We start from the raw sequence: 22757 nt of genomic DNA on the forward strand, positions 1-22757 counted from the left end.
TGAAACGAGGACGGTACGGGGTCGACGCGATACGGTATGCATTGTCTGTGGAAAAACATGGTTAGACGGTCGGGTTCTATGGTTGTACCATATTTAAGAAGAAGATTTAGTGATAATCTACCCGTGCTTACTTTGTATACAAAGGTATTTTCATTATTGGCGTTTGTTGTTTTAGCTACAACTATCTTAGAAGAAATTGCGAGCAACTACAAGCCCAGGCGCGTGCGTGCGAGACTTAAGCACGCAAGAGGCATTGAGGAATCACGCTATCGCGATACCTCTTCGAATTTCACACGAGCTAAATCGCCGTGTTGAGTCCTAGTGTAGCTGTAGCACTAATATTTGTATGACAATGGCTCAGAGTCAGAGCTAGACTCTCTAGAGACAGAGTTAGGCCCAGGGTAGGCTGCGCTGTACTACTATAAAGTATAATGACAGAAAATGCTTGAAATATCATATAACCATCAGACCTCGACCATGATAGTTTTGCATTAACAATTGATATATTATTATTTTCTCACGGAAATATGAGCCTGAAAGCCCTGATAAAAATTAAAAAGTGATATTGGCCGGATTTCAATTTCGTCCGCTCCTTCGATCGAATGAAGAGATGTGGTGTATTGTGGAATGTGGGTGATCGTCGAGGCCTGGTTCTCAGGGAACCCGTGTGTGAGGTTGTGAGTAGAGCCATCAATCGGCAGCTAGCGCATCGATAGAACTTGATGAGCATCACGATAACGCGAATGAGCATAAAAAGTGCCATGGAACATGCAGCTAACAAAAAAAAATTCAATAAGTTTTCAAACACGAATTTATAACCAACATCTGCTCAGATTCAATATAAAAAAATCAAACAAACACTTAGAATTTACTCATGATATAAGAAGAAAAAATCACACAAATTTATTTTTACATCATTATAATCAAGGATATCTTAACGGTTAACCCGTCTGGAGCGCGTCCGGAATCATAATGAATTTGTCGCGCGCGAAAATAATTGTTTTTCGTCAGGGGTATGCGGCAAGTGCGATGCAAAGAAAATGGTTGGTAAATATAAAATGATTTTATCATATTCATAATTTTCATAATATTTGTAATAGCAAGTGCGAATTTTTCTTGATTGTATTTCCTCTAGTTGTCATTTTTAAAGCACTGAAATAAAGGTGTCCGGCAATAGGATACAGTGCCTCACATGTTTAAATAATTTGCTGCCGATTTAAAAACATCGCATGCGCGAGGGTCTGAGCTCGGACCCTCGCGCATGCGATGTTTTGAAATCGGCAGCAAATTATTTATACGTGTGATATGGTGTGGCCTGCGTATGCTGTGTGTCTGTGAGTATGGTAGAGTGGAGAGTGTGGGGGGGGGACCAGGAGGGATATGTGCACAGGTTTTCAAACAAGTATGTAAAATTAATACCAACCGATTCTAAAGACATTTTGACCTCCATCTGATAAAAATTACTTTTGCTTCACTTTTCAAAGCTTTGAAATACATGTAACTATCGTGCACAAAGGAAGATGACACTTTTTCAGCTGAGCTGTTTTAATTCTGTTGAGTGATTTGAACTCGAGGATCTTGCCTTCCGTTTGGTATTAATGATTTTAGTTGACTTTGTATGAATTGTGAGAATTTTTATTATTGCATATCAACCTCCTGATAATTTTTACAATATTCGCAAATTATGGTCACCCCATCAAACATGTACAGTACCTGTATGTTGTTTTTTGGCACACTACAGATTGCCTCAGACATGATTAGATGAGTGACTACACTCAGGCGCGCCGGAACACTTTCAGTTTTGGGGGGGCAAAATCCCGAAGGGGGCACAATATTTTTGACAGCGTGAGAGGGCGTGGGACCCCCCCCCCCCCCCCCGGTAAGGACTTTGTGTAAAAATGGAGTTTAAAAGTTATGTTTCTAAGAGAATTCAAAAATAAATTTCTTGAGAATTAAACATAGTGTAACATGACCGTTTGTACACTTCCAAACTCAGTCTCCTATGCTCTCCTGTACTCAATCAAACTCTCCTTACTTTAATTAATTAAACTAAAATTATCAAACTGAAGATAGGGTGAACACAAAATAAATTAGAAGTTAACAAGATGAAGTCCAGATCAGCACTGACTTTACTTTCCAATCTTATCTTCTGCCAATGTACCCACATTGGATAATCATAGAAATCAACCAATCAAATATAAGGAAAATGGTATGAACTATAAAATGAACTAACCCTATTTAAAAATAAGAACCAATCAGAGAATAGAGAAGGGTGATCATGAGTTAAACTGAATCCTAATGAGAATTAAACAATAAGACCATGTGGAGTGGAAAGCTAATGGAAAACCAGGAAGCATGACTGAGGGGAAACTGAATGAATGAATTAAATGCAATGAACCTGTTGCTATGTGAGATGTATTGTGGAGATGGAATGAAAGATGAGATCATGACAATGTATGTGGATTGAGAGGATGGAAAGAAGGATGAGATGAGTAGGAATGGAAATAAACAAGTTGAATGTAAACAATAAAGTATGGAAAGCCAAATGTAAGAGTAAAATAGATAGACCCAGCAAAATTTACTGTTACAATAGAATTCACTACGAAAGACTATACTCAGAGTTTATGAGAACCTATGAAATCTACGCGCAAAACGATCGCTTAATTCGGAATGTGGTTTTCGTGTCTGATCAATTAAATTACGTAATACGCTTATATTGACTCAAAATACCAGAAATTACATTTTTCATGCAATATCCTTTCAGAAATTTTTATTTATGTAAATTTACATACACGGACGACGCGAGAGAGCACAATTATCATAAGTTTCAAGGAGTGTATTAAGCAGAAGAAGCGTAACAACAGAAACAAAATACATTCTAATTAATGTCTTTTAAAAGTCAAAATGTCATACTGTTCTGACGTGGCAGACGACGATAAGCGCTTAAATCCCCATTCTATTTAAATAATTTCTGACCTCAGCATTGGAGAGAGTCCCTGATTATCCATGCATAGGCAAAACGTTTCATATTTTGTAACTGGAGGAAAAAGAAATATGACCTGCTTAATTATTGTCTAACAATTTAAAACTTTTCTGAAAATGTAAAACATTACTCGATTTATGTGTTTCCTTTGGCATGTTTTGTATGGCTGGGAAGCACTTTTGGATGACCCCTTCAAAATCTTCTTTTTTCTTTACATATTTTCTGGGGAAAATGTGACCATAACTAGGAAATGATGAATATCAAATTCCAGGAAATATTCATTTGTAAATAATCATGAATTAACAAACTACGGCAGTTCATAATGTACATTATGCAACATTATTTAGAAGAAAACAATTACATTCCAACAGCGGATGTGGTTGACGGTACACCATGTGGAGTTTTCGAAAAAGTGGATAGAGGAAGAAGTGAAATTGATAGGAGGAAGTAGACAGTTGATAGTCGAGTATTTTTTTGTTCAAATGAGCGTAGTCCTGATAAAGACAGTAAACCAGAAAAGGTTTAAGACTTGAAGAGGCTTGATTAGTTGATAGATGAGTACTCCTGCTCTGCACTCCATTCGCCGACTCAAGCTAGCATCTTCTCATTTATCCAATAAGCAACTACTCAATCCTCTATAACTCTTTAAACATTTCGGTTTTACAGCTATTTTCAGATTCCATATGTTGCTCGAGTAACTAGCGTTCACGCGCGCTGGTGATATCGGATCCGGGGAGCGTTTCATGAAAGGACTTGTAGGACGTTTTATCCGACAAGTCCTGTTTTATCCGACAGTTACTATGGTAACAATGCTTCTCAACCAATCAGAATACAGGAAAGTTATCAGATCTTACAACTTGTCGGACGAAAATATTAATGAAACACCACCCCGGTCTGAGCGTTTCTGGGCGACCGCGCGTTTGTTAGCCGACACAGCCAGCATGCACTGTTGAACCACTTTCAATTTGCCATTCGGTTTTAGTCTGAAATGTATTCATTAAAAGGTTAAACGTTATCACACTGTAATAAGATGGAAAAGGGGCTTATCAAAGGTATGTTTCACAGAAGGACATGTTCGTCAAAAGACGCAAGGCTTACTATGATGTGTAATTGCCCCGTCAGGGGCAAATTTTTTTCATTTTTGACAAAAGAAATGACAATTCTTAGGCAGAAAAGTGCCTTCATCGTTTACTTTTGTCCTTAAATAATATCATTTTTCTACTTTTAGGGGGGCACATTGGGGGGGCTAAATCTCGTTTTGCCCCCCCCAAATTTTCTTTGGGGGGGCAAGTGCCCCCCCCGCTTCCGGCGCCCTTGACTACACTCTGTTTCTAGTAAAGTTATTCATCATCTGCCCTTAGTCAGAAACTAAATTGAAGAATTCAAATTATAATTTTCCTAATTTGAAAAGAGAGTGTATGAACTACATATTTGGCCATCCATCAACATAGGGCCTCACCAAATATACTCAAAATTTCAGTTTGTGAGTGCTCTGGTAAGTCAAAAATTATTAAATTCCCAAGGTTATGAAATGAAAATCATGTCATAAGTTAGTGAAATTCATTAATTTTTGTGACAAAAGTGATAGTTTAAGATTTTTTTTTAGTTTGTGTTTAATTTTGCATACGGTAGACTTTACACAAAATTTACAAAAAATTGCTCCTAACTGGGAAACGGGCCATACATAGTTTACATGTATGGCTTGGAGATGGTGGCCTGCGAAGTGTTTGTCTCTAGAGTGAATAGTATGTCAGCTGATTTGTTTGCCATAAAAATTGTAAAGGCCATGTCCACCTATGTGTCAGTCGGATGAATACCTAACAGGAATGGTGACCTACATGTATGAATGGTGTAACTACAGGGCCTTGCCCATTAAACTGCATGTGACTTTCTATGCCCAGCCATACTATTTAATTATTTACAGTGATGTAGGAATTGAGGGGGATGGTGTATTGCAAGTTAATTTATTGCAGTACTTTGATTAAGTGTACTTGTGATATTTTCTTTATTCCTGGCTGGGAGATGTTGGCCTATGGGGCCTTGACCTAACTGTTGGTAGACTGGCAATGCCCAGTCACATTTATATGACCAAAGTTATGATTTCGATTTTTAAAGATACTTTTGTGAGTAGGCCTATATTTTAAAGTCTCTATTCATAGCTGCAGATGAGTAGGATTTTATCCTAGGTATTTAGTAGGAGTTTAAAGGGGAAAGTGACACTTAATAGGATTGTTTTTTTTTCTTTTTCAGGAACAATGTTCGCTTTGTGATGAAGCAAAGGAAGTTCTACAGAAATTCTCAAATAAGGTGAGAAACAAGAAAAAATAATCTTCTCTGAAAATTATAAAATATGCTAATCGGAATCTGTAATTTTTTACAGTTCAAATGATTATTGGCATGCTTAGTGTGGTTGCCTTTTCTTGAGAGTGGCAGCATCAGCAGCTGATAACCTTGTCTCAAACATGTGTTTTCAGACCCCAAAAACAGAAAATCAACCTTATTTCAGCATTGTATTATTTTCTTTAAAAATTTCAAGTTTGTTGGTTTTTCTTGAATATACAGCAAATGCAGTCCTAGGAATATGAATTATTTTAAGACAAAAAGATCAATGATAATATCCTACATGTTAAACTAACCATTCTTCAGAGTTCAAATCATTATGATAATATTCATTTAGAAGTCAAATTGTGTAATCTTCATGTCTTATTTGTAATAGTTTCATAAGAAAATTGTTATATTTTTTATCATGGTGTCTGGTCACTTAAGTAACTTTTAATTGGTTATAATTTTGTAAACTATCAAAACTTTTCTTCACAATAAATATAAACTCTTGAATATGTGAAAACCACTTTTCTTTATGCCTGGATAAACAAATCCAATACCTTATCACTATTTATATGTATGCATTTACAAAAGCCGTAATCCAAGCTATGTGGGGAAGCTACAAATTGATGCAGAGATTCCAGCCTTGGTCATGTCTTTCGTATGGTGACACTAAAGGTTGGTCCCAGACATAAATAATCATATCTGATTGATACACGTCTGACCCATTTACACATACACACATGTACACAAATATAATGGGAAATCTTCCATGCTTTTCATTATTCTAATATTTTCATAATTTCCCTTGTTTATTCTCAGTTTGTGCTGAAAGAGGTTGATATAACTGCACCAGGAAATGAGGAATGGAAACGACTTTACCAATATGATATCCCTGTCTTTCACTTCAATGGCAAATACCTCATGAGACACCGAGTGAATGAAGATCTTTTTCACAAAAAACTTGAAGAGAAATCGATCATATGACCAAGCAGTGCATGAAACTGGTAAATTTCAATTATGGCCATTCAAAGAGCTATCTTCTGTTCACCAGTGATGTTCTCACAACTGCTTAGATTCTGGATCAAACGACAGGTTTGCCATAGATTGTCACACTTCTCACAGGGTTCTGCCCAAAGCTACGCCTATCATATACAAAGCAGGACTAACTCCAGTATTTTTCATAGTGTACCTGATAGAGTGAAGACCAGCATATCAGGGCAACATAAAGAAATAAAAAAGCTTCATAATAGCATTGACAATTCAGATATAAGAGTTTTACCAAATAACAACCTACACGTTAATTCTGATCAAGCTTCTGCTGGATCAGCTATTAAATTGAATGGTAAAAGAGCAGGTGGTTTGTCTGCTAATTCAGAAACAGCTGTTGATGTAACGAGAGTTAGTGATAAAGACATGAGAAATACAGATCTTTCCTCGTACATGCCAGAGCTATTAGAAACAGAGTTGACCAATCAATCCTCATCTCGAAGGCTCGTGAACATCTACACCGATGCTTCTGGTCGTTACGGTCTTGGCTGTGTGTGGGACAAGAAGTGGGTTGTCAGCCAATGGGAAGATGAATGGCTGACCAACAACTACCGCTGCATGGAACTCTTAGAGATGAAAGCTGTCCTGGTGGCAATCCTAACCTGGGGTCATGACTGGACTGGATCCGTTGTCCGGGTCCACTGTGACAACAAGATGGTGGTTGACTACTTCAATCACAGAGCTCGCCTCCATCAGAAAGTCTCCGAGGTCTATAAGTCCATCAAACTTGCTGCATCCGAGTGTGGTTTTGAACTGGTTGTGGAGCAAGCCAACAAGTGTCATGTTCAGTTTCAAGGAACGGATAGTTTGTCTAAACTGGATTTTAGTAGGTTTCATAAGCTGCTTCCAGACATGAATAGTGTGCCTGATTTTCCACCAAGTGATCTGGAGTTCTTGTTACCAAACATGTGGGAAAAAGTATGTGTGTCTGTCAAACTTCGAAGTACAAACAGCCTTGTAGGCATCAGATGATATATATTAATTGAAAGGGGTATAGATTTAAAGTGTCTTTGAGGTGATGAATCTTGACATTTATTTTTGTCAAATAAAATAAGATTTTCATATTATTGACTGTCTCTGTATTATTACATTTATTTACAGAATAGCAGGAAGACATTCAAACATGGTGGTGTTTCACAAAGATTTAAGTCTGGCTAAAATCCCACTCAAATCCTGAGTTGCATGTATTATACACAACAAAAAATGTAAGTCCCCCCTAAATTAAATTAAATTAAAAACTCCTGGGGAAGAATGAGATTGATCGGTTGAGTCATGCATGAGTAATTAAAGATTTAATTAAAAATGACCAGTTTTGAAAGTCACCAGAGTCGTTTTTCAGGTTGTGCAAATATCAAGTTGGGCAAAAGTTGTTGTTAGGTGAACTTTTATGGTGTTAATGCTGTTTTACTATCCATCATTTAGCCACTCCACACACAATTTTGATATTGTATGTTCATGGTTGAGTGAGCACAATATTGCAGGGACCGCAAAAGAGGGGGGGGGGGCTGGGGGCCCTCACTTTTTTCCAAAAGCATGTACAAAAATGTAAAAATGACCATACGATTGTGATTTTTTGCATAGTCGGCCCCCCCCCACACTTTGAAAACCGTTCCGCGGCCCCTGGTTTGTGATGTATCATGGGGTTTTTGGTAGTATCCTCTACAACTTGTTAGGTCATATTAAAATTTGAAAATGTTGGTGGCTCTCCCGATTATAGGCCCCTCTCCCATTTTTGAATTCTGGACCCAGCCCTGATATGTCCATAAATTAAAACTGATCATGAGAAATTGTTAGGAACAGAATGCATTTATGCAGTATAAAGAGTATTCATTCCTAAGTTTTCGGATGTGCTCTTAACCATGAAAATGTTAAAAGTTCAGAAAGTGTGTGGTGATAGAAATGATGGATGATAAAAACAACAGCAATTAAAGTCACATTTGAAACCGAATTTGCCCCAATATTCACCTTATTACCCTTTAAAATGAGTCTGTGGCATTGAAAATACCCATTTTCCCAATTGATAAGTGCTCACTCATCCATAAACAAACAAATCGATTTCATTTTGGCACAGAATTCTGCCCATAGGTTGAAAAACATTACTGCCAAATGACTGCTAAAAACAGCCTTAAAAAAAGTTCCACTATATTGAATAAGGGGTTACTTATTCTTAAACATATGCACCCATAATGTACACAAGTCTATGAGAGAGGAAGTCAAAATTTTAACAAATATGAAATAAGGGTTTGTTTCATGGACATTTTTTGTTACTTCTGCCAACAGTTATTTCATAAAACTTCGCACATGGCTTCAGAGTAACACTATCCAAAAGGCGCGCACACCAAAATAACAATTCGATACGGCACACAGTGGGGCCAAGGCCTCTGACTTTTTTCTCATTTGCATAATTTTCGAATATTGTGTGCTCACTGATGCATTAAACTTCAGGATTTTCATAAAAAGCAAATCAAATGAACCATGCAAGGAGGTTTGTGACAGATATCCATAGTTACAAATTGCATTTGTTCCATAAACTTGTGTTTATTCAACCGTAAAATTTAGCCCAAAAAGTTGTATCGTCTTTTAGAAAGTACATTTTACAAGCTTTCTGAATATTTTTCATGATGAGAATGTGGAATCAGTTCCAATAAAATGGAATCAAAGTCATATTTGGCTCGTGACTTTTGAAAGTGACATTTTGCCTTCTGGCGGTGCTCACTGAAGCGTGACGTAAAATACGTCCATAACATTTAATCAGATGGTAGCTCATAAAATTACCTACACGCTCATGTAAAAATTTATCAAAAACTCGCATTGGTTTGGAAATTATTGATGTTTGTTCAAGGGGGACTTACTTTTTTTGTTGTGTATATATGTACTGCATCACCGAATTGGTCAGGGGAGGCGTGTTAACCACGTTTATGAAATAACATATTGAATTACCTGTACGTGTTTGCCTTTGCCCTTTTGCATGATTTAGAGTTTAACTCTTTGTGACACTCACCCCATTATACCCAGTTTCTTTATGAGAAAAAAAACACATGTTGGCCCAAATTCACAACTTTGGTGAAAAGGTGGTTCATGAATCATGGTTTACAGTTCATGCCGTATTATATGCAGATTCCATGCATTAGTTATGCGTGATAAAGCATGTAGATGAAGAAAGGGTAAAAAAATGAATGAATACATGGATGTTTGTCATGGTGATAAATGCAATATTGTTGCTATGGTTTGAACATAAATAAGCCCACAGCTTTTACTGTTTATATGAAATTATTTGCAATCAATGGGCTCATACTCTCACATGGCTTCATATTCTATTTCTAGCATATCACATGCACAGTAAGAATGAAGTGTGTAGATCACTGTTAGACATTAAACATGCACAGCTAGGCCTAGGATCCCGGGGGGGGGGGGGGGGGGGGGCACTTACATTGACGAGTGGATACCATGCGCGACCAAAAAAACACGTAAAAAGGATGTCTTTTTCACGATTGGGCACGTTACGTACGTAACGTGATAAGGGTGTCAAAAACACAAAAATAATGAAAAAAGGGTATCTATTTCGCTTGGACAATTACGTGTTTAGGGTCGAATTTGCGGGGATGATAAAACAAAATTCAAATGTTTTATAAAGGATGTCCTTTTTGGCCCAACACTTCGTGTTTAGAGTCCGATTTGCGTGAGGTGTAGAAGGTGGGGTTGTACTAAACCAAATAAGGTAAAGCCGACGACCGAAGGACCCGTAACAATAAAACATTCCTGTACTTGTTTAGGGGTTCATTTCAGGGAATATTTGCCAAGATTATTGTTTTGTTTCCATTACTTGTTAAGGGTAGGGTTTGACACACCAATACTTGTTAAGGGTAGCATTTTCATAATATGGAAATTACGTGTTTAGGGTGCTTTTCGAGACCCCATGGTTGCGCATGGTATCCACTCGTGAATGGAAGTGGCCCCCCCCCCCCCCCGGGCCGAGGATGAACACATAATCTAGAGTATGAGTGTTGATTGTAATAAACCAAGTTCCATGACAATGCACTCTTTTGTTTGTAGGTCTATTTTACAGCATCTCTGTTTTAACAGGATGGAAAATTAAAATACTTTCAAATGTGGGGATCATGGTATGAATATGTGGAAATTATTTTTATGTGAAATGTTTCTTCTTAATTAATATTATTATAAAGGATGATATCCTTCTTTTTATTCTCATCCATAATCAAATTTTACTTGTATGTGTGAATATGATAAATATTCCAAATAATATCTTATGATCATATTTATGATGATATTCTGCATCTAAATAGCAGTGATAATTTATGACATTGCATTTTATATACTTTTATTCTCTTGTATGTGTTTAAAAAATTACACTTCATTGAATTTGATTTGTGCTCATTGTCAGTATTAAAGTTGAATTAAGAAGACGATTCCAAATATTGAGATATTTACATTAATAGCAACCTTACAACCCCCAAAACACTAAGAGGTGATTCGACCCCCCAATTTTTTTTTTCAAAATAGTGAATTTGAACGATTTATCCCTACCCATTTTCCCTGAGTTCGCTCCTGCAATGCCTACCGAGACGGGGGTTATCTGACTGTGACGTCACCGGCGGGTATGTAGTAAACAAGGCAATGCCATTTTGTGTACTATGCACGTACGCCTGCATATTTACTTTTGTGTCAAAACTTCATTTTATCGATATTGATTTCATGTGAACGATATTAAAAGGAAGTAATAATGGCCAAATCGTGGTTTTGGAAACCACTCATAGATTTGTGTACGCGCATTTGTGTACAAAGTGAATGGAGGTGGAAATAGGGAACCGTGCGTGCGACTGAATAAAGCGCTGCTGTATGAAGTGAACGGTGGTTACCTATATCACGATAATGCCGTAATAATTATTGAAAGTCATATAGTCAATAATATGTCCCTACATTGTTAAACTTTTTTTCTTTGTAGCGATTTTAGACGATTTAATGCATTGTTTTCGTTCGGTACTGTGTCCGTATGGCGAAACAAGTCATAAACTGCAGTTGAAGTTGTATCTTCGAGCCGGAGAAATTGCAAAGAGGAAATGATTAAAAATATATTTATGGTCGTACTATTATTCAAAATATGTAAATTCCCTCACAATGATACCATAGACCCTAAAGGAATAATTTCAAGGCGAATAATATGAAATTTGATCGAGGTCTTCTCACCAGTCGATAAACGTATCTTCGGCCATTCTTTCACTTCGTCAACAAATGTCGAATAGAAAAGTAAAGCCACCGCAGTAGTAGTATACTATACCGGTACCGTTTGTTTACGTAAATGCAATACAGCAAAGTTGAAAGCCGCGCGCTAAGCTTGCTGTGTGTTTGTTGTGTGTAGGCGGCCGGGCAGAGCTGAGCTAGCTGCCGGATCTACTTTCCAGCTACTCACTCGAAGGTACATCGTGATAAAATGAATGAGAAATAGTGACAATATCATTCAATAACTCACTGTTTGCAATCTTACATCATGATTTAACAGTTCATGATAATAATTCAAACTATTCTTTATACAGGTAAAGTAAAGATTTGTACATATGATTCTTATTTGTTTGATTCGAGTTGCTTTGAAAAATATCTTTCTTTGACTCTGCATAGCATTTCTGTATTAAACCCAGGCACCTCTTACACTAAATTCCCGCCGGTGACGTCACACTCAGAGTGATTTTTCTGTACACTCGTCTCTCGGGCTCTGACAGGGGGCTAATTTCATAGACTTTCTAAGCAAAATATCGAGAAGGCAGATGGTTTTTGTGACATGCTATCTGTTTGAACAATTAATATATACTATATATTGTGTGTGGAACCCATATTTATGGAAACTCACCCCCTTCTTAATTCAACTTTAAAGAATAAAGAATTGTTAGCAGATATAGTTTCGTTTCATATTGTATTAAGCTAGGTGTTATCTCACAAAGCTTTAAAGGGGGAATGAATCCAGTGGAACAAGTTGGCTTTGTGGAAACAGAAAAATCAAAGAATAAGATCAAAGCAAGTTTGAGAAAAAATTTGAACAAATAATGAGTTACGAGCATTTGAATATTGCAGTCACTAATGCTACATGTATGGAGATCCTCCCATTGACAATGCGACAAATATTTGTGATGTCACATGTGATAGACTATAAAATACCCTGAAAATGACAATTTTTGCTCTTTCTTAGGTTGATACAAACTGTTTATCCATAACGTATTATTTGAAAATCTGTGTACATGCTCTATATAGAAAGAATACATGATCTACATGTACTGATAGATGTGACAAAAGAGGCATTTTAAGACAAGTGAAATGTATAGAAAAGTAATGGGACAGTTGTTCACATGTGACATCACACATCTTTGTCACATTGCCAAAGGGAGGATCTACATTACAACAATGATCTAAACTTCAAATGCTCAAAATTTAATTATTCATTCAACATTTCTCAATCTTTTTTTTTTGTATGTGTTTCTTTGATTTTTCTGTTTTTGCACAAGGTATCCTGTTTCAAGGGTTTCATTTTTCTTTCGTTAAATCTTTCCTTTGATACATGTACACGTATTTCTGTATTTTGGTTAATGCTTTATGATTTTGGATCACAAGATGTCAGTGTTAGAAATAGGGTATTGCTCTCATTTATTGGAAAAAAAGACAATTATTTGAATCATTATCTTATCAGCTTTTGTTCTTCAAATTGGCAACATTCACATAGGATATTTTTTCTTATTGTTATTCTAGGTATACCTGTACATGTACTAGAAGATTAAAAAGTTATCAGGTGAGAGTTATGTTTATATACTTGACTGATTTGCGATTACACCATGCATCCTTCAAACATCAACAACAACAATACATGTAGGAAGAAGAAATGTAAAAAAAAAAAACAAATACAAAAAAATGCTTGGAATTTCAATTGGCATTGATCATAATTCTACTTTTTATTTCATAATTTAATCATATGATACAAGGATGATATTTGATTTAAATATTTGGTTTCTCATAATGATTTGAATATACATGTAGAGATTACAAAGTCAATAATACTAAAGACAAGGATAAGATCTTTAAAGGACAAGCCAACCAAAGCATGAAGTTTATTTGAAATAAAAAGAGAAAAATCCAACAAGCATAACACTAAACATTTCATAAAAAATCAGATTTGAAATAAGAGAGTTATGACATTTTTAAGTTTTGTTTAATTTCACAAGACAGTTATATGCACATCCCGATCAGTATGCAAATGAGGGGACTGATGATGAGTTGTGCATGTAACTGTTTTTGTGAAAAATATGCAAACTTTAAAATGGTATAACTTTCTTATTTTACATCTGATTTCAATGAAAGTTTCACTTTCAGCATTAGGCTTGTTTGATTTTTCTCTATTGATTCATATCCCTTTTTTCTGGGGTGGTCTTGACCCTTAATACAAGCTGATGAAGATGGAAGAATTGAGAAATAGATAATTCTGAGTAATGGAATAGAAAAATAAGTGCTTGGTAATCTAGAATTTCAATCTAATTATTGACCCCAAAATGACAGTCAATCTAAACCACTTAAACTCTTCTATATTCACTTCTTTTTATGCCTCAAGGCATCTTTAAAATATACAGCATTGTACAAGTAAATACACAGCAAGGAAAATACATTTCAGACTAGTTTATTTATAAGTACAAAATGCAGAAGAAATATAATAATAAATGTGATTTCTGTATGGTGAACAGTCCTAAGATTTTCCTCAATAAACAAAAGAATCATTGACAAATTGCACTATTTCAGTAGTTTGAAGCTTTCCATTGATTACAATTTGATAGAAGAAAATGTACATACAGTGTACTATTAAAGTGTAAAACTCAGCCTTGTAAATATATTTCAAATTTCTCATGAATGATACAATATGCTTACGAGAAAGTAATCCTTAAATTCTGAGTAAAATACACAAAAATTTACCATTATTCTTTTTGAAGAAATTCAAGAAAATGATTTCCGTCCTCCCTGAGAAGACTAATTGTACCCTGTACATGTACATGGCAGAGTTCATTGTTTGGTCTGTAACCATTTGGTCTAATTAACTGCGTAATTTGTTTGATTTTCTAGAGTAGGCTTAGACCATTCAGGACATACATGTACATACATATATACATGTATTTATATATATATATATATAGTAAAGAAATGGATGAAGAGAACAATGGTAGGCGTAGCTTGAATCAAGGTTCCCCAGAGCTATCTACTGTACCCTTTGGAAAAATTGGTGATGCCGAAAAGTGTCTCTGTCGGGGTCGCCCTAGCTACTGACCCATCTCTGTGATCTAGTGGTTAAGGCACTGGCATTCAAAGCTCGGGGCCCTGGCTCGATTCCCGCCAGAGATATTTTTTCCCCATCACCAATTTTTCCAACGGGCGATAGCTCTGAGGAACCTTGATTTAAGCTATGCCTACCATTGCTATCTTCATTCATTTATATATATATGTGCTAATTTTCAGTTTGGTGAAATAATAATTAGATCAAACCAAGTGATGTTAAAGCCTGATGATGATATTTGGACCAAGGAAAGTTTGAAACCTCGTGAAGATCTAGATACATATATCTCAATTCAATCTGGAAACTAGACCAAGTGGTTTTGGACGGGTGTGCATGAACCCCTGTAGCAAGAGCCACATATGGTGTTATCAAGTCTCAAAAGTGTTTGACATCACAGATTGGTTTCTTTCTAGGTTTAAACAAATCAATTGAAATACGTGTGCTTCACACTTGGTATATGGTGATAAAGCATTTGTATTTGTGTTTTATCAGATAATTTCCTCAAATATACATGTACATGATTGAACTTTGGATCTTTATAAAGTGCATACTTGACAAGAAATGTGATACAAGATGTGATACAAAATTACACAATTCATTTGATTACTCTGTAATTGAGAGGAATTTCATTGTAAGGTATATAGATATTGTTAGGACCATGGTTCTTTTTTTATAAAAGTATGCAGTGTTCAGTAACCTGTAAATAACCATAATTATTCTTACAAAGTCAAGATATATAACAGCCAAAGTCAATACATTAGGATTTACAAACTCACTTTATAAGTACATGTGAGTTTACATTGTATTCACATATTTCAACATTCCATTTAGCAAATTCACAAGTTGAGTTATAACTGAAGATGTTTCACTGCAATGTTTTTAGTACTATTTGAGTACTTATTAATTTCATCCAGCAGAAATGCATGTACTCTCGTAAGTACATGTAAGAACCCAAACATTTAGAACAAAAATCAAATCCTGGGTAATAATACAATGCCCTGAGCTATTTTAGGGATCCATAATACTTGACATCCCCCACTGAGGCAAGCTTTCATCTGTGGGTTAATTCCATCCTATTCACACCTTCCTTAGTAACAAGCCAAACACATTATTATCCCTGGAGATGTCACATACAAGTACTTTGCCATCGATCAATTATTAATTACAAATCAAAGTGTTGTCTCAGTGTTGTGATTGTCTCAGTTTAGCTATCAATGTCTAAATATAACTATAACAGGTGAAATTAAACATGAAAAGATATTATTTGTTGACATAGCAACAAATGACCGATTAAGAATGAACCTTATCTGTTCTTTAAATGGGTATGAAAAATTATGAATATGAATATATCATGAGTATCCTAATGCTGGTTGCAGCTTTATTCTAAGTTTCTCTACAGCTAACAGATTTTATATGAAGTTGTACTTCTAGGTATAAATATACTTCAACTTTTTATTAAAAGAAATTCAATAAATTATTTTCATAATACATAGTAACTATTTGAAATATGATTTCAGCATACTGCTGTTATGTTGATCGATGGCAAGCCATTATCAAGTCTATTAATATTTTTACAATTGTTATATTTACTTCATTACTTTGTTTCATTATTGGTATATCATGCCAATGTCTTGTATCATTGTTACACACAAGTATATATCTCCAACTCATTGGGAACACACTTTCCAACTTGTTGATATTTTTGTATCTCTGCAATGTACATTCTTTATATACAAAATTTATTTCAAAATATTCACTTGGACTTTAAGTCTTTAGAAGCTTTGGCAACAGTTATGATACAGTAAAATATGTAACTATTTTGTACATGAACTTCTCATTAGAGCTTTCAGCACAAGCCTCATGCAAGCGTTGGCTGATCGATATTGAGTTGCTGGGGTGGTGTTTTCTGCATTGTCTGCATGGATCCATTGGTTTGGTTCTTCAACCATATCTGATGACCCCTATTATCGACGTCGGCATACTGGAATCCGCTCTTCTTCAGGTCTATTGCTGGACACGGAGAGAACTCCTTGGGGATGTATTCAGCCTTGTAGTTGGTACGGTCATCAAAGGGCTCTGAGCTTAAATTTGCAACGTTGTCAGGAGCCATGCTCTTTGCTGGATGTGCATGTTTTGCCAGGTAGTTTGTCTGGTAGTGAGACATACCCTCAAATGGAACCGATGGTCTCTCGTACGGCCGTTGACTTGGGTCTCCTCGCCTTGTTGGTACGCTATTCCATTTCTTGAAGTCTTGATTGTACTGGGTTCTGTCATCGAAGGGGACATTTTGTCCGTGACGGCCAGAGTGTGGGCGGACCGGGAGGGCGGGTTGGACCTTGTGTGCCGGGAATGCCAGGTTATGTGTAGTGTTCAAGTCTATTTGGCCACCAGGTTTCACCCATGCCTCGGGGACATGTTGGTAAGGACGTGCCAAATCCCACTTCTGGTAGGACTGCCTGAATGTAGTGTTGTCATCAAATGGCTGATCGGACCTTAATGGTGTGTTGCTTGGTTTACAGCTTTCTGGGACATACCCCTGCTTCGCGTTAAAGTCCCTCTGGAAAGTCGACAAGCCTTCAAACTTGTGAGGATTCTTCTTATACTGGGGTTTGGTAGGAACAAACTTGGGTTGTGCTGCATGAGGGATGTATGTCATGCGATGCGATGTCTTGTCATCAAATGGAGTAGTTGATACCTTTGCCTCATCATTGGGTTTCATACTCTGTCTCATTGCTGCCCTTTTAGCAGGAAAATCCCTGGTGAATGTAGAGAGACCGTCGAAAGCTGCATTGGGTGGGATGTAAGCATGATGATCCTTCAGCTGTTCCTTTGGAGGAAGATTCCACTTCCTGTAGTCGTCTGTGATATGAAGACAAAAAGTCTTGATTACCAAATGACTTTAGACACAAGCATCCTACAAGTCTTGTCATCAAAATCATCTTTTATCCTTACTGGAATAATAAAGTTGCTTTGATAGCAGATTCATCAACAAATGATATCTTACAAACATCAACTTTTATCAACTGCAAGGCACAAAAACTTACCAACATATGTTGGAGTTCCCTTAAATGCACCAGGAGATACAGCCCTAGTTTGGTTGCCACGGTAACTCTTAGCAGGTTGTGCTTTACGATGAGGGTAATCTTTAGTGTAGGATGTCAGGAGGTCTATGTCACCCTCTTTTGGTTTGAACTGTTCTGGGACATGCATGGCCGGTCTTTCAACTTCATGCGGGATATAATCAAGCCTGAAGTAATATAGAAAATGAAACGTGAAAAAAAAAATGAAAAATGGAATATACATCTACACAAGTTGATAAAATTGCTTGTGGAATTTAAGCAAGCAGTTAATACACTGCAGGTGAATACATGTACATGATACATAAAATTGTACCATTTTCTCAAGTTTTCATACAAGATGCTCACTAAGAAGGCAATAGCAATGATATAATTATCACAACACTAACTTGATGTGTGTAGTAAATAAGAATAAACCCTTACCTGTTTGTTGTAGCATCGGATATAGGATCGCCACTCTTCAACATTTGGGCCTTGGGCTTGAAATTTTCCCGCATTCCATTGCCTGGATATGCTTTGTACTTGTTGGAGTATTCAGAGATGGTGCAGGGTCCATTGGCCTTCTGAGGACCCTTTGGCCGATGGGGACAGCGATGCCGTCTAGATGGAGTGGGCAGGGATAAGGAAGAAGATATACATGTAGTACAAAATCAATGCCATGACAACAATAGATGCTTTGCAAGGAATGGATGCAAGAAACATTACATGGAGGGGAAGTGGTTGTGAGTGGGCTATATGCTTTCACAGGAAAGCAATGTAAGACATTTAATTATAATTATGATAGATATCACATCTCATTCTAATGTTTATTACTTGATAGTATTAAGATCATCATGATGATTTATCCTTCCATTTCCTCATGTTAATCTTGATCATGCTTCAGACTAACATTCCTTGCTGCTCGTATTTGCATTCACTTTAATTGAATCCCTTTTGTAAATGACTTACCTAAAATCCATCCTCCTTTTCCCTTTTTCTTTATTTTCAAATCTTTAAATAAATAATTTTCCCTATTTTTTCATTTGTACTTTTTAAGATATTATTCCTTGTTGCTTGTTGACCATATTAGATTGCGAGACAAATGAATACCCTCTAGCGATTAAGATATTATTCTTTCACAAATATAAATACATCCGCTTATTCGTAGAAACAAAAACAAATCTATGGCAGAGGTCAATCTAATTTATATTTTCAAAATGCAAAAACAAAAAGGCAGAAATGCAAAATCTACAGAGTATTCATTATTCAATGTAAGCCCCCAGATACATGTATTAAGGTACAATTATCATTCTTGTTATTATAATCATCATTAGCATTATTACTGTCATCAATCATTGTCGTCAACATCATCATTAGTTTCATCACCATTACTATACATTATCATACATTAATAATTTAAAAAATATGAACCTTCATTGGTAATTGAAATGTCTATTAAGAGAGTAGAATGGTCTGACTTTCATCTAGCAATAATATGCATATATCCCACAATATCACATCCTTGTATTTCCGATAACAATATGAACCACATATAATATTTGCCAATATAATTTCTCTCCCTTTCATCCCCATGAACAAACAGACAATCTACGGACGGAAGAAATCTACAGGCTCCATTAAATTTGTTTACTCTGGTCACTATGGTGATGCTATTGGTTTTCTAGGCCTTGACTGTTCAACCGCATTGCCACGCTATACTGAATTTTGTTTGATCAGCCTAGTTAATTGCTCATTACACCTTCAAAAATGTATCCATTTCACATTGTTAAAACGTCCTAAGGAAATTATTGTGCTTTTGTGCATTAAATAATTAAATGGTTCCTTCTCAAATATAATTTTTTGTTTTTGTAATGAATCATGCAATGAAAACTCAATGCATTTTTACCCTCAGACAAAAGGAGATATGTAAAACTATGTACATGTAGGCCATATCATTTCTGTTTCTCTACAAAAACAAAAAATGAAGTCAAAGGAAATGAAAAAATCTGTATATAGGAAATGGATATTTACAAAAATATATATCATAGGTCTTTAGTACAAATATGTTTAAAAAGTTTATATCATTTCATTTGTAAACACAAATTTTTGCAAAACTTTAGACAATATATAAATGTGTAAATTGTTACTTTTGTTATGGATTATTATCATCTATCACTATCATCTATAGTAACATTATTAATAACAACCTGCACAAATGCTATAGTGCGGATTGACTGAATGGGGAACAATGGGCCTATTCTGTAAAATAGCAGTGTACTTAAATTTTGGACAACAGGAGAGAACAAAGAATCCATTCAATGAAAAGCAATATGATACCACATAATCATCACAGCATCATTATCATGTTTTTTATATTATTATGGTCATCATTACTATCATCATAATAGCAGCACACATTATTATTCATTGATATGGTTATTATTTTTCTAATCTTTATTACTAAATGTATTATCATTTTTTTCAGGGGGGGTCAACAAAGCTATAATCTCACTAGACTCCAGATTTAAACTAAAGTCAGCAATATCCTCAACGTTCAAAAGCACTAAATTTTGGAGATTAGTCTCATGTTAAATAAACTGGACTCAATTTTTGAGACACAAAAAATGAACAAAATTGTTGAGAAGAAAGGCATCAAAGACTTTCTAGCAATACGCCAAGTCATCTTAAGAAATGACAGGCTATTTATTATCTATTTAAAGAGATCATTTAAATACCTTTGCTGAGTAAAGAGGGCTGTAGTGGCCATTCAAACAAGAGCCATTTAATCTTTGCACTGAAAAGTCTTTGCAAAAGTAATCAATGCACAATAGAAACCCGAGTCTTAAAATCAATAGTAATTCTATATTGTTTGACAGTCCTTTGTTGAGCCAACTTAAAGAAAGCTATGTACAGAGAAAGTTATTGAGAACAATAGCTCAAGCCCGACTCAAGGTAACAGAAATTGGATTGAACGCAAACCCCGATGCAAACATGATGGTCATGGCATTTCTGAGTCAATTCAGACAATAATAATGAAGACTGATCTACTTGCTCTTTGAAATTCCATCAAAACTTTCACAAGTGATAAAAACATTATCCATATCATGTCTTGTCTCAAGTTTTTCTTCCCCCGATCGGGCCCCTGATATTCGAGGATCAGGGGTTATCAGCAGGTTGGTTGTTGACTTCGAGCGAGTTTCTCATATATGGCAGGCAACAAATAATACTTTGATTTATTTCAAGAGCAATTAATCTATGTCCTTGAAAAGAGTTAGGGCGTATATAATTGTCATTAATTTTCTCTAAAACAAGTTTATTATCGGCTCCATAATTTATTTATGTTTAGAACATTTTTACGACATTGAATTTTGTAGTGAAGAAACTTCCTCATGCAGTGACAAGAATAATAAATATACACCTGAAATCAGTAATAATTTCAATTATAAATGAACGACGAAACTATACTCTAAGTGTGATATATACAAACTACTTTAGTGGATTTTCACACATTGTGATGTAGGACTACAGACCAAAAATTTCGCAAGCTCATAAATATAATTCAGAAATATGACGTACATGTTGTATTGCCCCGGCATATTGTTCCAAAGATAATGTTAGATCAGAGGCTTTCCCATACTGGATAACTTAATAAGGTACAGGCCTATATGCATATGTATAAGACATTAAAATTGTAAATTCATCAAAATAATTTATATTGCTCCCTGGAGAGAAAAGAACGATGATGAGAAAATATTTCATATTTACCCGCACGTGCAGATCTCGCATATACAACGCTTCGTCATTTTCGGAGTAAATATATCCAAAAAATCTGGTTCGAAATTCACCCCGCTGTTGAGTGATTTTTTCGATTATTTTCTCCTCCGAGAGTTTATCCTGTATACGATAAGATTCCTAACATGGATGAAAGTCAAGTTTAGGTGTAATGAATGTGCGGTATCATACTGCACCCCACAGTGAAATACGAGATCCGGTGGTCGCGAGGGAAAAATTCGGCTGGCGCTGGCGTTGTTTAGCACGTTGTCAGGCCAACACCTACGATCGGCTCGATCGTCTGCGTACACAGTACATCACCATCATAACATAGCAGGTGAATTGACCTCATTGTTGTTGTTGAACTGACCTTCGGAAGTCAGCTACATTAATTTACGGGGGAGCAGGACTAACGTCGCTGAGGGAAGAGTTCTGAGGAGGATAAAAGTGAAAAATAAATAGATAATGCATTTTCCAACATTATATGGACTTGAAAATACGCTCATCATTTCATTACATTATTAATGATTATTGAGTAAATTATAATAAAGTAAATTGTTTGCATCAATGACGATAAAAAAGTGAACTTAAATGGTATCGTCCACACTAAATAAAGATTATGGTGTCTTCAAAAAGTGCGATAAATTCTTCATTTTTTTCTTCTTTTACCGTTATACTTCATCTCCTCTTCCTCCTCCTTCATATTTATCGTCTTCTCCCTTTTCAATTTTCTTCTTCTTCTTCTTCCATTTTCTTTTCTTCTTTTTCTTCTTCTCCTTTTTCTTGTTCTTCTCATTCTTCTTAATTCTTCTTCTCCTTCTTTTTAATTCTTCTTCTTCTTTAAAATTATCTCACATTTTTTTATGTCATTCCGTCTTTTTTCCCTTTTTGTTTCCCCTTTTCAGTGAATGGAGGATGCGACCTTAGGCTGGGTACCCATATGACCACTAGGTTTTTAAAAAGAAATTTCGTAAATTAAAGCCAAATAGAGGAATTGCACATAGGTTAATTTTTTGTGTGTGATTTAGAAGAGAAATCATTCTCTTTTTGCCCAACAGTTCTTGAAATAACCTTTTTCGATTTTCTTTATTAATTTAAAAAAGAATTGATTTCATTTGATAAAACAATGTACACATGATTTGTGAGTGATATAGGCCTAAACTGAAAACGGATTATATAATAAAATGTCTCAACTTGAGACAAAAGGCAATAGGCAATTTCCCTGGGAGGTAATTTCAAAAAGCCTGAAAATATAGAA

At 35.7% G+C, this 22757-nt stretch overlaps 2 protein-coding genes across 2 annotated transcripts; one reads left to right on the forward strand and one right to left on the reverse strand.

Moving 5' to 3' along the window:
* The first annotated feature begins 4 nt into the window (after positions 1 to 4).
* Positions 5 to 7263, forward strand: LOC121415794 (glutaredoxin-like protein C5orf63 homolog). The gene is made up of 3 exons (XM_041609125.1): positions 5 to 144; positions 5234 to 5290; positions 6128 to 7263. The coding sequence occupies exons 1-3, from the start codon at positions 37 to 39 to the stop codon at positions 6290 to 6292; spliced, it is 330 nt and encodes a 109-aa protein (XP_041465059.1). The 5' UTR covers positions 5 to 36; the 3' UTR covers positions 6293 to 7263.
* An 8085-nt stretch (positions 7264 to 15348) lies between these two features.
* LOC121415795 (stabilizer of axonemal microtubules 2-like) lies at positions 15349 to 21818 on the reverse strand. The gene is made up of 4 exons (XM_041609126.1): positions 21494 to 21818; positions 18173 to 18349; positions 17717 to 17919; positions 15349 to 17531 (listed from the first exon to the last, which is right to left on the reverse strand). The coding sequence occupies exons 1-4, from the start codon at positions 21529 to 21531 to the stop codon at positions 16531 to 16533; spliced, it is 1419 nt and encodes a 472-aa protein (XP_041465060.1). The 5' UTR covers positions 21532 to 21818; the 3' UTR covers positions 15349 to 16530.
* Positions 21819 to 22757: the final 939 nt, after the last annotated feature.

The sequence above is a fragment of the Lytechinus variegatus genome, chromosome 5, assembly GCF_018143015.1.
Source record: "Lytechinus variegatus isolate NC3 chromosome 5, Lvar_3.0, whole genome shotgun sequence".
NCBI lineage: Eukaryota > Metazoa > Echinodermata > Echinoidea > Temnopleuroida > Toxopneustidae > Lytechinus > Lytechinus variegatus.